The sequence below is a fragment of the Lampetra fluviatilis genome, chromosome 19 (genome assembly GCF_964198595.1).
Source record: "Lampetra fluviatilis chromosome 19, kcLamFluv1.1, whole genome shotgun sequence".
NCBI classification, from domain to species: domain Eukaryota; kingdom Metazoa; phylum Chordata; class Hyperoartia; order Petromyzontiformes; family Petromyzontidae; genus Lampetra; species Lampetra fluviatilis.
In genome coordinates, this window is record NC_136293.1 from 12,557,569 (window position 1) to 12,574,170 (window position 16,602).

At 47.0% G+C, this 16,602-nt stretch overlaps 1 protein-coding gene across 10 annotated transcripts in view; it reads right to left on the reverse strand.

Annotated features, from left to right (window-relative positions):
• BLTP1 (bridge-like lipid transfer protein family member 1) overlaps nt 1-16,602 on the reverse strand; it is a 135,066-nt gene that overhangs the window by 38,783 nt on the left and 79,681 nt on the right. For 6 of the 10 annotated variants that reach the window (XM_078865107.1, XM_078865099.1, XM_078865102.1 and 3 more), the window contains exons 58-73: nt 16,067-16,278; nt 15,490-15,688; nt 14,323-14,382; nt 12,880-13,109; nt 11,858-11,985; nt 11,482-11,605; nt 10,727-10,830; nt 9,801-9,888; nt 9,295-9,354; nt 6,939-7,312; nt 6,094-6,324; nt 5,271-5,436; nt 4,324-4,486; nt 3,366-3,527; nt 1,966-2,111; nt 512-779 (exon numbers count right to left, since the gene is read on the reverse strand). In XM_078865107.1, the coding sequence (XP_078721233.1) occupies nt 512-779; nt 1,966-2,111; nt 3,366-3,527; nt 4,324-4,486; nt 5,271-5,436; nt 6,094-6,324; nt 6,939-7,312; nt 9,295-9,354; nt 9,801-9,888; nt 10,727-10,830; nt 11,482-11,605; nt 11,858-11,985; nt 12,880-13,109; nt 14,323-14,382; nt 15,490-15,688; nt 16,067-16,278 (2,715 nt within the window). The remainder of the gene's footprint in view (nt 1-511; nt 780-1,965; nt 2,112-3,365; nt 3,528-4,323; nt 4,487-5,270; nt 5,437-6,093; nt 6,325-6,938; nt 7,313-9,294; nt 9,355-9,800; nt 9,889-10,726; nt 10,831-11,481; nt 11,606-11,857; nt 11,986-12,879; nt 13,110-14,322; nt 14,383-15,489; nt 15,689-16,066; nt 16,279-16,602) is intronic. The other 4 variants (XM_078865104.1, XM_078865098.1, XM_078865100.1 and 1 more) reach the window with 4 other exon arrangements.

The following is a 16,602-nucleotide window of genomic DNA, read 5'->3' on the forward strand; positions in this document are numbered from 1 at the left end:
GGCAAAAAACGGAATTGTCTTAAAGTCACGAGGGCAATCACACGCTCTTTATAACAATGCAATAACTATGGGATCAGGAGATAGTGGATACAATTCAGATTCTCGTGTGTGATGTAGATACAGATTTTAATTTGGCAGGTAACAACCGGCCCTTCAGTGATTTGATGAATAATCATCATTCGTGGTCACGCTTCAATTCAAGAATCCATTATTTTCTATCTCATTTGCATTGCTTCTCATTTGTTCCACCTTGTGTGTACAGTTTTGTTCACAAATTTACAAACTCGAAACATAATATAATTGGCACGCATACAACTGACTTGTTAAGCGCAAAATGTAATGCACGCATCACCAGTGTACGAAATCGATGGCAAACGATGAGCTGATGCACTGTAGTACACCAAAGATTAAAATGCTCCATGCCCCCAACTCACTCCTGTGTTTGCGTATATGCCAGCACTCGTCATGCTCTAGAAACACATACACACGCACGCAAGCAGAACCTACGCACCACCTTGCAGCCCGGCTGCCTTGCTTGCGGCCGTGCGTAGCACCATCTGGGCCAGGGAAGAGCCGGTGCTCTCAGCAGATGACCCCAGGCCACTGGCACCACCACTAACACCACCACCGCCACCGCCGCCGCCGCCGCCACTGCCGCACGAAGCGCCAGAGGCCTCTGGATCGACCCGATTGGAGGAGAAGACGAGGTCGAGGGAGGGCAGCTTGAGGAGGCACTCCACCCGTGACACGGGCAGGCAGCTGAAGCGGATCTGTGATGGCTGTGCGTGTGGAAAAAACAAGCCACGAGGAGGTGATGTCATTGGGGCATGACGTGGGGCAATGGCATTGAATGTAGAAAAAACTCGATCAAAGCCATCGATCACCTTCCATTTAGCCAGGTGGAAAGTACAAGAGGTGGCTTGGTGGCTCAGGTGTAAGTTTAAACTCTTAAAACTATACTTTTTTTTTACCAGGTAATGCACACTGAGATGTATAGCTCTTTTTCAGAAGAGCCCTAGCCACAAATGATAGCTCAACAAAGTGGCTTACTGATGGAGAAATATATAGCAAAAGCCAAATACTTTAAAAGCACATTTCTAAACAATGCTGAGCCGACACCACTGAGATACTGATTTGGAATTTGGGTTCTCAGACATAACGTCTCGATAGACTTCCTGCAGTCACTGACGACTGCACAATTTATTTTTTTATTTTGCTTAATTTGGCTCAAATCCAGCTCTGAGCATTAAAAGAGTTGTTTTCATAAACATGTCTCTGTTGCAGGATTTAAAAAGTGGACGTTTTATCGACGAGCGTGGATAAAACCAAAATCACTCGTAGTGATTTCAGATCTCATTCTGCAGGCCATTCTTTTTAACTTGACGCACTTCTCCGTGATAATTACAAACGGGACATTTGTCTCACGACAAGACACAGAGTAGCCCAATTGGAATTTGCAAAAATAAAAAATAAAAAGCATTCTCTCGACTCGAGTGACCTCAGTAAGACAGACTTCTCAAGTGGTTCATTCGAACATTCAAAACACCATCAACAACTTCGTACACTGCAATAAAAACAGAATTACCTTAATTGGGATGCGTATGCGGAGAATTATTTTGTTTTCATAATGATAAAATAATGATTGTTGTAGATTTCAAATTCACATCAAATTTAACTTTGAAAATGTGATGAATTTAAGCTTGTGGATGAATCCCCTTTCGCTTTAGAAAAGTCAACGTCAATTCTTGGGGTCAACCACTTAAATACATAATATGAAACAAGAATAATGCATTTTTTTTTTATTTACATGTCATTATTAATTCACTTAACCCACCCATGCTGACATCTGTGGAAAAAAAGAGCTTCGGATTCCTCCCGCAGTCTAAATAAAGATTTTGATTCCGTTTGATGAAGGCCTTCCCACACCGCGTGAGTGACGCACGCGCGCGCTGGTCGAGAACTCACTTGCATGCGGACGTACACAACGACGTCAACAGGGAAAGAGGAGTACGAGGAGGTGGAGGATGACACCAGTGAGGTGGTCGACTCTTCCAGGGGCTCCACCGTCACATCAAAGTGTCCCACCTCCTCCTCCTGAGGCTGCAGCAAAGCTGACCGGGACAAGCGTGGGTGGGACTTAATCAAAATAAGAAGTCGGTACATAATAGTCACTTAACCATTCAAGATCGGTACAACATTTTAGCGCATCGTTTCATTGAGTAAAACTCATTCTTACGCTCGTGATAAGACACACTGAACTGTGGTCACGAGAATCGGTTATGTGTTTTCTTAAACGCTGTCTGCATCTTATGATAAGGAGAGGAATTTTCATCTGGATCTCTATTGCAAAATAAAAACATCACATCAAAGGAATCGGACTGATTTTTTGGATGAAGAGATTCCAGATTTCACTCATGAAGATATAAACAATGTCATTTCTAGCATGAAAAAGGGAAAGCTTATGGACCAGATGGAATAATGGTGGACATCAGCAAACAAGTTGCTGGTACAAAAGTCGCAGACATATTTACTAACGTTAACACAAAATAAAATAATTCTCACGACGTTTCGGCCACAACGCAAGCAGCCGTCCTCAGGTGAAACCAGGTCTGTCGAGGCCACAGCGTCTGAATAGAGACGCTGTCGCCTCGACAGACCTGGTTTCACCTGAGGACGGCTGCTTGCGTTGTGGCCGAAACGTCGTGAGAATTATTTTATTATGTTTTATTTTTATTATTTTATTACTTCCCTTCTACGTGACTTTACCGAAAGAACCAAGAAGATGAATCCCTGCAGTCACGAAAGCTTCAAATCGAAAGTTAACACAAAAATTAATACTTTAATCACGAAATGATGCCTCAATCATTACGCAATTCAGAAAGGGTGAAAAACCTGACTTTAAGGAGTTCCAGACTCATTAGCCTCCAATCGCTTGTACATGCATATAAATTATTCACAAAGATGACTGCGAAGAGAATAATGGATCACGTAACAACAACAAATAATAATCTACATTCATACAGAGCCGTCATTCCAAACATTCTGAGGCGCTCAAATCAAGAATATTAATCAAATTCTGGACTAATGAATACTATTATGGCCTTTGAAGCCCATGGGTTAGGGTTAGGGAACAGATAGTAATCCAATCTCTGCATTGCAATTTCATGAACAAAGGAGCAAAATGCACATTTAGTCAAGAGTCACACAATATTCACCAGAAGGCCATTAAACAAAGGGATACGTGCCGATGGATAAACCAATAAAATTGACCATCCAAAATAAACCGCCTCCCACGCCGGTGTTGTGACAGAGAGGGCATGGTACAGCGTGCACAGCGTGCACAGCGTGCGAGCAGTGGCAGCTACCAGAAGGCTGGTGGTCGATGGGTGTGATGGGAATGAGCTCCAGCGCCTTCTCCAAGAAGTCCAGCAGGCACGGGCTGATGACCATCTCCTCGGGCAGCGACTGCAGGGACACCCACGCGAACAGCTTGGCCGTCTTTATGCCACCGCCCACCTTGGCCTTGCCTGCGTGGGGGACACGCATGCAACACCGCCGGACGTTGGTCCGCCGCTGGTTATTAGCAGGCGACGCACGCTCACAGAACCGTTGGAGGCCCAGCTTATGATGAATGAAGCGTTGCCGTTCGGAACGATCAATTTTGCTGTTGCAGTTCAAACTTTGGGAAGTTTAGCCACCTGTGCTCGTTCAAAGACAATGACATAGTTACAATGGCTGCAAGGTGTCTAGTAAAATGATGTATGGTTAAGTAGGTTACTTGAATATTATCCCCTCGTGTGAGGGTTTTCTCCAGATACCTAAGATATGCACGCCTGAGCAGAAAAAGGGTATTTGGAACTTGTGAAGCAAAACTTTCCTGAACGAGTCTTGAGACCCAGCGCGGCTTTTGAAAAAACAATGAACATTACACCATTATTTATATTTCCAGTCAACGTGAACAGATTCCAATTCTCCATACGTAGCTTTGTAAAAAGCAAATGTAATAATGTACGCATCATTTTGGAGCACAGCGCTGCAGGACCCCGCGGTATTCGTAGATGACGTTTGTCTGTGACGCCAATTATACCCAGCAGCACTTGCTTCACAGACCATGCTCTGCTGATGAGCCTAATAAAGTTGTAAACCAATTAAAGCTTCGCCTGCTTAAATGCTGTTCAAATGATGGTTGAGGAGCTCCATTCGCTGATGGATCTTTACATAATTTTTCTGTAAAAATTATGGTCAAAGAGTTCAAAGTCTATGTCAGGTAGGTGACTCAAGTGTATGTAATGCCGACTGTGACATGGGTATCTCAGGACTGACCTGCCGTGGGTGGCGGTGGTGCCTGGGGCAGGCCTTTGCCCACTTGGTAATTGAAGTCCTTCATGGCTGACAGCTTGGACTCCTTGGACTGCGAGCGGCTGAGTGAAGAGCCGCGAGAAATGTTGGGAGATTCCAGCTTCACCGTCTTGGAGTTGTAGTGAACCTGTGTGGATTGATGGAGAAAGAAATTTTCTTTGTGGGTTTATAATGACCCCCCCCTCCCCTTCACAATTCAGTGAATTGTCATGATTTGTCGTCACAATTAAACTGAATTATTTCGAGGTTTTGGTCTTGTTTATGGCATTGTTTTGTATTCTATTTTTTTTTTCTCATTTGTTACATGATCTTCAAGGTAAGTTATTTATGAATGGCAAATAATCAATGCTCACAAGCACAATGTGATACATGTTTCATGAGTGTAATAATATATTTTAATCAATTAATTTCTATACGTCTAAACTGTGTTTACCATTCTTTAAAATACGGACGCATCTTCGAATGTTAATTTAGGTTATCGATAATTTACACAATACGTTTTTATATAAAAAAATGTTAAACATGATGATTCACAAAAATGCAATATTCTCATGGAGCTAAATTACAGCAGAAAAACAACTGACATCTCGCAACATCTTTTAGATACATCAAAGGGCGTTTACCAGGGGTACCTAACCAACGTATGCTATCATAAGGAGCAAAGTAGACGTTTGTGTTAGATGTAATAATTTGATGAGATGCAGCATAATCCCACATCAAGGATATACAATGCACAAAACATTATCGGGCAGATCAAATATGCGATAAACAAAACTACATTAACAAGTCGCGTAGAAAAATTATTATTCTGGACAAACGAGCATCACACAAACAAAGACGTGAAGGCAGCCCCAGCAATGCAAGCGTATGGCTGGACGAATAGACGAAGAGATGGATAAGCAGGTGGATACCTTGACTTCTACTCCAGGGATGTAGAAGACGGTGGTCTCCAGGTCCATGCCCTTGGTCTGCAAGGTGGATGGCACCTTCTTGTAGCCGCCGAGGATCCCACTGCCGAGCCCGGAGGCGCACCGCTTGCCTGTGGGTGACTCCTGTCCCGCTCGACCGCCCTTCTCCCTGCACCGGGGGGGGGGGAGACGATCGGTACCGCGCACACGCACGCACGTTGGTGCGGAACGCTCCCAAGGCTTGCTCAGCAGTGCCCATTGAGCGCCAAACTACGCAGTGTGGGTTATTCAACATGAAGCGATGGCGCATGGGGACAAAGATGACATTGAGGGTTACAATTTACGACAGAGCTGATGAGGAGTTATAATATGCCCGTTTTAGGGTGCAATGATAATTAAGATTGTTAGAACAGTGATATTGATGTGGATGAATAACCAAATTGTAATGTTATAGACAACAAACATCAATATTCACCATCATGAAGATGATTTTGCAATGCCGATAATTGCGATCATGATTGCGACGATGATTATGATTCACAACAAGAACGATGCACGGAAGAAATCATTGATTCATTCATAAAAGTTGATGATTACAGCCCAGTACCTATGCCCCTCCAGCCTACGAAGAGGCAGCGACTCCACTTTGTCTCATTGACTCATGGCCCCAAATCGTGACACTTCATCGAATGCAAAGAGATGGCGGCGTGACTCCCAATCGTAACACCACGGCTAAAGATATAAAATAAATACAGAAAATTTTGAACAAAAGCACGACCACGACGGGGAGGAACAGCAATACGACGAGGACGGCGGCCGCTCTCACCGTTTTAACGACGACTCGTCTGCGTCGGCCGGCTGCGACGCGATGCTGGGGTGCAGCACGCACTTGCCGCTGTCGATCTCCACGCGCACGTCCAGCTTGAAGTCGATGTTGCGCTCCGCGGCGGCCGCGGCAGCCGCGGCGCTCACCGCCGGGGGCACGCGCTCGCTGCTGCTGCCCAGGAGGCGAGGGCTCCGCAGGCCTCGCCGACGCCGCTGATCCGACCGCCGCCTGCTACGCCGCCGCGCAGGGTGGCAGTCAGGCACGCTCGGGCCCCGCACGCCGATCACGGCATCGCGACGCGCGGCCCGTCATGGCTACGCCGCTACGCCGGGATTTGACCGTGCGCTCACTCCGGCTTTGTCATAAATCTATCGTTAATTGGGCATGACTGCCAGATGTTTACAGCATCTATGGATAGTGGGATACTATATCAAAAGCCATGCACCATTTGATGTTGTTCACAATGCCACTTATCTATTAATTTCAACGGTATTATTTTAACTGCTATACGTGATATATATTTGCCATAGTGAATGTCGATGTGTATTCATGCATCACACCCTAAAAAGCACTAAAACCACTATAAATAAATAAAACCTAAACAGTGAAAAGGCCAAAATTGGCAATGAAGGAGAAGGAACAAACTCCTATTGAAGCAGACAACACTTGCCGCATTAAACACAAACGTCACCCCAACGCCTAACAATCTAGGCAATAAGAGGTCAGTCCTCGTCCTATCCAAATACGAACCCTGACTCCCCTTTCACGTCACGTGTTAATTCCGGGGTTCGGCAGCGCCCACCACCTCTCGATCAGCAGGGAGAAATCACGGCGTTCGTCCGTACCGCGCCTTGTGCTGCCTCTGCTCCTCAACTTCCTCGTCCTCCTTCTCCGTGTCGTCCGTGTAAGTGGAGTCGCTCTCCTCGGCGGGCCCGTCCGGCACGTCCTCGTCGTCGGCGGCGTCGTCGGCGTCGACGGCGGCGGCGGCGGGGAAAGTGCGGCCGGGGCCGGGCGGCAGCGGCGGCGGTAGCTGGCGGGGGGGCATGGCGGGCGGTCGCGACGGCGGCGGCAGGGAATCGGCGGTGGCGCCGCGGGACGGCAGGTACGGACTCGGCGTGGGGCTGGCAAACACGGAGCTCGGGCCGTCGCTCATCGGACTGAGGCGCAGCACGTCATCGCCGACCACAGACAGCAAGTCCGCCTCCGTCTCCTCCGGAAACTGCGCGTCCGGTCACACGCACACACAACAAACGAATCAACAGCGCGTCTTGAGTAGTACCGCACGCGCGCGTGTGGCTCCCGGCACCACCCCGTGGTTCGCACTGCGAGGCAATGCGTCCTACTGGCTGTATGTGACCCAGTCGGCGGAGGGCAGTGCTGGAAAAGCAATTTGTGGACTCGACTAAGCTCTCGCCTTCACCGACCTGCAATGACCAGAATGGTGAAGTATGGTCAATTGTTCCCCACAGCTCGCACGGCGAGGAAAGACCCTCATCTGGTAGTGGATTACCAAAAGGACTATATATTCTTGTAGTAAATAAAATCAGATAGAGTATCATATTCAGTGGGGGAACAGTGGCACAATAGTTAGGCCACTGTGCTGTGAAGCCAGCTATCTGAGTTCGATTCCTGGCCATATCTAACATTGGAATCATATCTGAACTAGCCCTGATCACATCCCCCCCTTCACCAATCCATACTGACCAGCATGGGTGATGTATGGTCAAAGAACCCCCAAGATCGACATGGTGTTGAATAGCCGTTATCCAGCAGTGGTTTGACAAACTACATTCTGAAATGTTTTTATGTTTCCAGATGACTTGTTAGACAGGTCAGCGTGCAGCAATACATCTCAGAGTAAGCATAATTGGAAAATTGATTTAAAAAATCATAGAACAGAAATAATTGCAATGGAAAAGGCACCAAGTTCCAAATCCCTGTGGATGTTGAGTGTGTGATGTATTATTGAACGTCATGCTGTAGCTTGCTGGCGATTCACACCGTGTGCCAAAGAGCAGCACGGCCATGGATAATTAGCAATTGTACTCATTAACTCGCCAAAACAAAGAGAGTTGCAAACGTCACCGCTTGCAATGGACATCACCGCTAACTTGCCTTACAAGGCCAGCACACAAGCCATGTAGTTCAAATACATCCACACCTTTTAGTTCCACAAAGCACAATTACAGAATGCACAGATCACCAGCAATAACCGAGGCAAACCACGCCACCAACGCATTAAGATTTCTACCTTCAGACCAACAGCAACGTAGCAGCACAGATGGAAAGGTACGCTCAGAACAAAATGACACCTTCAAAGCATTGGACACGCAAACATGATTTTTGTAAGATGCATTCACGGCTCGTGATCCATGCACAGGCCATGGAATGAATTAAAAGTTAGGCAAAGCTGTGTTTTTTTTGTAACCCTACACACCATCAGGGCACTCTGTCTCGGGATAGAGATTCAGACGAGGCGCTCATGACGCAATCAGCGAGAGGGCCTTTCCTGGGGGCATGAGGACGTGACCGGCAGCCACTGGGGCCAAATCCACATCCTCTATTCCAGGAGTTCAAGCAAATCAATTCCTGTATCCAGTGGTTGCCCGTACAACCATCAACTGTAGGTACAATAGCGATCCTGTTCAAGTATGGGCCACCACACCTGTAGAATCTTAACACATGCCGAGCTGTCGCGTCACAGATTGCTTTACACAGTAAAAATGCAGGGATCGTAGAGAATCACTAAATAACCGTACAAAATGTGGGTTTTCTGCAGAACTGCGCAGAGATTACTTTCAAATTCAAGGAAAGACAAGAATAGATAAGCATCACAAGCATATAAATTGGAAATTATTGGGATGATGTAATTTGATGATTATTTCATGTTAGGGATTTTTTTTTTTTACTCTGAAATGACTGTACTTGTGACCGATGCTATTTTTTTCAAAGAGTCTAAATGGTATGCGGCGTTTGGGCTATGTTGATATCCGGCTGAAATAAAAAGACACCCAAAAATACGTCAGCGCAAGCACATGTTCTATGATAGTCAGAAAAAGAATACATTTCACTTTAGATTTCACGGATCGCTTGTGAACGAAACGGGTTGGACTGGTCGCTCACAGAATGAACTGCGCAAGCGGAAGACAGGTTAGTAAGTGGCTTGACACAAAGATTTGTTTTGTCCGTCGCCGATGCTACCTTGAAGTACAGGTTGTCTCGAGCTGAATATCTTTCCTCGGGCACATAACCCAGCACAGACTTCACACGCACATGGGGCGGGAGGGGACGAAGGGACCACTCTTGTTAGCGGTGCAACTCAGCACAAGCAATAGAGGGCAAATTAAGAAAAACAAGTCCGTAAAAATCATGCAAACGCATAGATTATGCATCATTACCATGGGCTAAATCAAACACGGGCAGAATTATCACATGTGATACAATGACAGGCAACGTGCAATGCATCATGGTACACAAGTCCAAATAAAATATGCATTGTAACCAGCTTTAACGAGCACAGTAGCGCCGGCCAAGGCTGACAAAAGCAGATGTAGCCAGGACAAATAATTGAATAAACATCATCGTTCCAAGAAACGCACACTCAATCCGTTACAGGCAATAGATTTAATGAAACCAATGTCGGTGTGTGTCTGTCCTCTTTTACACTAAATCCCTCCGATTAGGAGGCTTAGCACTGGGCGTCTCACCGGCTTGTGGATGTCAAAAGTCACTCTGGGCATGGGAGTTGTGGCCTCGTATATTCGGATCTCCGGCAAATCATCTCCATCGATGTGACTGCCCCAGGGAACAAAAAACAAAAAGTATAAACACAAAAAATATAAATAAAATGAACAATAAAATAACAGAAGGCAGCTAACAAAATTTCATCCTCGTGTTAGTGCCGCTTCATGGAACACGTGACATTTTTCTTATAGAGATTCAGTGGTTGGATAACCTCTATTCACGAGCAGGTTAACGCGCACTGAGACCAGATAGGCAAACACGTGGGATTAAAAAAGGTAGAGTAAAATAGCTAATTCCAATTCAACAAAAAACATTAAACAGCTATTTAAAAATTCATTAAACCATTCAGAATACATATTTTATAAGTAATATATTCTAATTAATTCATGTGAAATATAGAAAAATGTAATATAAATTATGAATACAAAACATTTTCTTTCAGAACTGCTAGGTATGAAAGGATTCACCCTCCTCCCGAGCAATTCTATTCATCGTCACAAAGTGGAGTTTGCGATTCAAGTCAACAGTCAAGTTTTTTTGCTCTCTTTTTTCCATCTAGCTTTTACCGGTGACTTTTTTAAATGACGCTTGTAGTAATGTTTGCTACATTCGTCTAAATTGAGAAATACACATTTAATGCATTCGTACAAACAATTTAGAATGAGTATCGGGAACAAAGACAAACAAGAAAACATTTAGAGGCCAACCAACCATGTGAGCAATCCAGAGTTTCGAAAAGGTTTCTCTACCTTCGGGCCGAGATTAGCAGAGTGCATATGCAGCCATGTACATATGTAGCCATGGATGCGGTACAGCTTGCTGGAGGAGGAGAGTTAGGGGAGAGCAAGGCTGGAAGAAAGCCGTAAGGGCCAGGGTAGGGAAACCGTACCGTGAGCGGCCGACGCGACTCAGGCTGGGCCGTCCGCTCGCCGCAATGCTCTTGGAGCGGCTCGGCTTGTAGCTCAGGCCCCAGCGATCCTTGAGCGACACGGCCTGCGGCACACGAGCAGCGTGCATTCACTGTTACTCATATTTTTGCCACGCTTCCCGAGTTATATTCCGGTCACGCTATTGGCAGTGGTGCAATTCTTCGCGTTCGAGAACATCTTGAGGCAACTGAAATTTGGCCAACTAGGGCGCAGAACCAAATTCAACACGATGACTTTTTTGTCCAATTATTGGTGAGCTGTCTGACACCATCAACTCAATAGAAACGTATTATAGAGGATCCGGTTTAATCATAGACAAGTTAGCTGATTTGAACCCAGAATTTCAGCGGTGCTAGCTAGTTCGGCGCTCTGACCTCTTAGCCCCCTGTCCACCTTGGCGCAAGCAGCGCCTAAAACCAACAGCAGCACCACACGAGGGCAGGTGGCTCAGGGAGGAGCACATGGCTGTATTGGACCAATGAGCATGCAGGTCTTGAGATACGGGGTTTGAATGTGTGTTTCGGAAAATCGAATCACATCATGCCTAGCAAACCCGGTATCCCCAGGCAGTCTCCAATCCAATTACTACCCAAGCTCACCTCTGATAGGGGTTATAAGATCTCATGAGATCAGGCACATTCAGGACTGATTTGGTTCTATGCATGAACACGAAGGCAGCGTGCTGGATAGTGTGATGGAGGCAGCGGTCACGTGCCCCGATGCTGGAGCGCTTGAGCTTCTTGCGCACGTCCCTCCTGATGTCTTTGACAGCGAACGTCTCAAGGGCCTGGTAGCGCTGGATCTCCTGGTTGATGGTGCTCTCACTCGCACCGAGTTTCCTGACGAAAAATTAAAACGAAAATCAGGTCGTGCGTGCTGGGGAAGTTTCGCTAATTTAAAAGGTTTTCTATTTTTTATCCTGAGACTTTTTTGGAATTCTGGGCAACGTTAACTGGGGCAGGTCACCATGTTCTTCTTGTGAGCAAGCTGTGAGAGGTTTAATTGGAGCTGCCGTGCATTGTGAAAATGTAATTACTTAACGCGAGGTATGAGGTTAATTATTTTTTTGAACGCAGCGGCTGGGCCCGTACTTGAGGTCATCGATGACTTTGGCCTGCTCGTTGAGCTCCCTCTCGATGAGACGTTTCGACGTCCTCCTGAGCGACAGCTCGGTGCTGGGGCCTCCCACAGACGGCTGCCGCCTGAAATCCGACACGTCCTGCACAGCGCACGGGTGGCACCCCACTCAGAACCCTCTGATCGAATAAAACGAGGCAGGCGACACGGACATCTCGCAATATTCAGGCTTCAATACCTCGACTGCGATGTTCACCAAATTACAGCCTGCGGCTCTTGTAACCGACGTACGGCTAAGTTCTGATATGCGCAAGGTGGTCGAAACGCACCCAGTGCAGCGCGAAGCTGGTTGTATTCATTCACATAAAACAATTGAAACGCAGAGCAATTCAAGCAAGGAAAATGGAATGTTGAATTTATTTTGTATGTAGTGTACGTATGTTGAACGTCTTTCACGCCGTACGCAGCCAACCGTGCTAATCGGTGGTGCGGGGGAAGTACAACAAACTAAACACAAAAAGCAGTTCGAACGAAATTGGTTTTCAATCTAGATTTACAAGTGCATAGCTCCAGCGGCTTTCTAATATCGGAAGGAAGAGAATTTCAGATGGCCGCAGAAGCGCATGTGAAAGCATGCGATGCCTTTGTTCGAAGGTTAGCCAAAAGCCACTGCTGTGATGATGACTGGAGTTCGCGTGATGGTTTATTCTTTTTGATGAGATCAGCAAGGTATTGTGATTCATTTGTGGCAAGCACTTTGTGGGAAATGAGCGCGACCTTAATATGTATTCATTCGGCAACCAGAAGACAATGCGGCTCAGTGAGCACTGGACGAACATCGTCAAATCTTGCAGTACCCGTCACGACACGTGCCAAATAATTTTCTTATCAGACGTCCCGTGGAGTAGTGAGTTGCAATAATCGAGCCTTCCCGATACTCCGCTATACGCCATTGAGTTGGCTACGTCACGACTCAATTGTGGTCGAATGTGTCGCAGACCCCCGATGTGAAACATTGCAAGGGCCATGTGCTCACCGTATGCAGGAAGGGAGTGGCGACGCCGTCGGGCTCGTCCTCGTCGGAGATGCCGTGCTCCAGCACGGACGTGAGATCCGCAATGTCGTCCAGGTCCTCCTCGCCCGTCAGCGTGGTCAGCGTGCTGCCCAGCGTGTTCAGCCACTTGCCGATGCTCGGGTCCATGTGTACGTCGATGCCGCACATCTTCCACAGCACGTTCAGCATCCACGTGCCCGCACTGCCGCTGTCTGCCAGACGCGCGTGCTTTTTTTACAACGATCTTAAGAGTCGGAATATTTTCACTCGCCATGGATGGATGGCACCCGCGTTTCCAATCGAGGGCACAACCTACGCCGCACCAAATTCCGGGAGGATTATACTTACTAACGAGCACATGGGTGGCAACCATTCACGCGGGAAAAGACGCGCGGGTTGATGACGGCGCTTAAATTAAAGACGTAACCGAAAGGACAAACAGCTGTTAGGTTGTATATGTCTCCCTAGGCTACTTCTTGCTTTTGCGATCATAGGTCAGGCAAGCACTAGATTGCCACGTCACTGAGTTCAATCGGCAGTTTAATTTCACCGTCTACAGGGCAGGCCTCGACAATGCGGGTGGTTGGTTGTTGGGCAGCTCAGCGCTCGCATGAAGGGGTGGCGGCGGGCGTACCCGAATGGTGCAACAAGGTGCCAAGCAGTCGGGGCTGTTACGGCATGCGGGACACGAGTTAGAATCTTTAAGGATTGTCGTACAGCTCCATGTCATATTGAAGCGTAAGGGAGTGAGGTCACAGTTACGTCATGATAGCGATAATAAACAAGCATCTGACGAGCATTTGACTAACTTTAAAAGTATTTTTTATCGCATTCAAAATGCTGCCAAAGTTTAGACAGCCTGGTTCATTCGCCTAACCTGTTTGTTTTTTACTCCATCTTCCTGCAAATGAGGGGTGTCTTAGATAAAGTGAAAAAAAATATTTCTTATTCATATAGTATATCTTTAACAGTTTGTATTGTATAATCTCCCCACAGATGGCCAAGCCATGAACTTAATCATTCACTCAATTCACCTACAAAATTCAACGGTCAACAAAACCCTACACTCTAAACAGCTTTTGTGGGCTATCGAGTTTTTCCAGAACATTCCTAAAATAATCGCAGGTCACAGGGAGGGAGGCACACTTTGGTTTGAGCCCCTCACTCAACCATGATGGACTCAACGAAACAACCCATCATGCTTCCGGGGTCCATAAACGGAAATCAGCGGTGGCTGTCCTAAGAGGACACCGACTCTACCACAGCAATAAACATTTCCGCCACTGGATCACGCTTGTTAGCATACATGAGCAACGCCCCAATGCTCACTTGAGGAGTGAGACCACTATGACTTTTGCCTTCATTGGAGTTATACCAAATATTAATATATTTATATATCTAAAGTGTCCTTTCCCACGAACTCACCTGCTGCAGACTGCCCCGTAGTGCGTGAACAGACTTCGTAGGTCCCATCCGGAACCACGCCTGTGACAAAAAAAACAAACCAGTGATGCCAAACCAAAGGCACGTCCATCCAAATGACAGGAAGAGTGTACGTATGACGGGTGCTCATGGATTGAAGGGAAGAACGGTAACACATCTGGAAGAACAAAAAACCCACCAAGGAATTAAGCGGACTTCACCTCAATTAGGCAAAAGTGTAACAGCGAATTACGCTGTGGTGACGCTGAGGACTGAAACGTGAGCATGGGAGCCCTAGAATGTGCACTGGCCTCAAGAAGTAATCACTACGGAGCTCAATTAATTTGCTCAACAGATGTGTAGAGGAGTAAAATGGGGACATGACGTCATGTGTGCCGTCCAGTGTGATGACGTCACGGAACGTAATATGGCACCCACAAGTTAACCTTTGGTCTCCCTTTAAAAAGCCACACACTATCTGAATGGGCTCTCACCTGCCTAGAAAGGAAGCTCATGGACACATTTCTTGTGTATTTATGTTCTGGGCAGGGTAGCTTTGTGCAGCAGACATCGCACTGCGAGATGCACCCGGTGCAGCAATGGACTGACAGAGGGCTGTACATTTTTTGCAGGCATTTATGTACATATGCAAACAAAATGTAAGCTACGTGTTGTTCGGTCTCCAGGAAGGTGTACTTTTGAAAATGTTAACATGGTAAGTGTGCACAAACAATAACCATTGCCATGTTACACTTCCAAGAAGAAAATAAATCAATGTCGGTTAAGCAGTCAACTGTTTTGTTATATTCGGCGTGCTCTGACTATTGGGTTAAACCCCATTGTGGAGTTCTCTCTCGCGACCCAGTGGATTTGGGAATTCCACAAATACGCGTGATTCGCCAGCCCGTGACTTCAAAGCGCCCAATCGCAAGCAAGCACCACCGTGCACGCCACCGGCTGCCCCCCCGTAGCGATGCTGCGTGGCACGGAGTGCTTCAGTGAAAATTACACAATCATAATGCAAAAAGATGAAGAGCGCTCCCCTTTCCTGGCATGTTCCCACAAAGTCCTATACAAAGGAGACAATTGACGTCATTCTCAAGCGGCTCTCGCTCAGTCCTCAAGAAGAGTTCAAAGTTGAAAGCGGCGAAGGGGTGGCCACATTCTTACATGCGTTCATGACGGTCCCGTTGCGCAGCTCCGGCTTCCAGTCGTCCCAGGACGTCTCAAACTCCTCGGCGAAGCGGAGGCAGAAGTTCTTGAAGTGGCCCTTGCTGACGAGAGACTCGGAGGAGCAGGCCGAGATGAGGGTGCTCTCCACCGTAAGCACCAGCGCCGAACCGGGGTCCTCGTCCAAGTATTGGTTCAGCTTCAAAGTCACATCATTGGTTCGCTCCGTCACCATCCAAACACTGCCCTCTCCAGAATATTATTTTGTTTACCAACAGTAAAGGATCTCTGCGCATTTGTGTAAAATGTTTGCTTCTACGGGGAACTTACTTTGCTTACATTTACGCTGGAATCAGAAGCAGCCAAAATATCTGGTGCCAAGATTAGCACGCGGATCAGATTTGAGCCTCGGCTACAATGTGCCTCGTGACCAGCCTTAAGCTCAGGGCTTGGGTTAGGTTTAGAATCGGGGCTGTGTTCATGTTTCTGGTTAGGGTTCGAATCAGAAGCGGGATAGATTTCCAGGGCTCGTGCTGACGTTAGGAGGGGGTCTCCGCGCCTCGCCTGACGCCGGTACCTGTGAGGTGGCTCCTATGGGCAGGCAGATGCCAAGCTCGTTGACGGTGAGCTGCAGGATGAGCGTGCTGAAGGCCTGCGATGGGGTCTGCGAGATGGTGGGCAACTTGTCGACCAGCTCCCGCGTGGCCATGTAGACGTCGCGACCCAGCGCCATGCGCTGCTCGTTCCAGTACTCGTACGCCGCCTTGTAGTTCAGCCAGAAGAGCACAGCTGTGCGTGAAAGGGAGCAGGGGGCACCAACAAAAACCTCATTTAGAATGTAAACTGTCACTAACTGTGAGCCATAAGCAATGAGCCACTCGCTTAACAGTGGCGAGTTCTTATACAAGCCTCGCAATACAAGACGTGCGCGTGCACTGATGAACGGGGCCTACACCGTTATGGCCCACATATAGAATGATACCTTTTGAATATAAACTTCCCGATAATGTAGGCCCCACCTGAAAGCCATTATTGAGACTCAATGAGGCTTTCTTGAGTAAATAAATGGCATTATTGCGATTTACACAGGAACCAAACAGTGTCCGGGAAGTT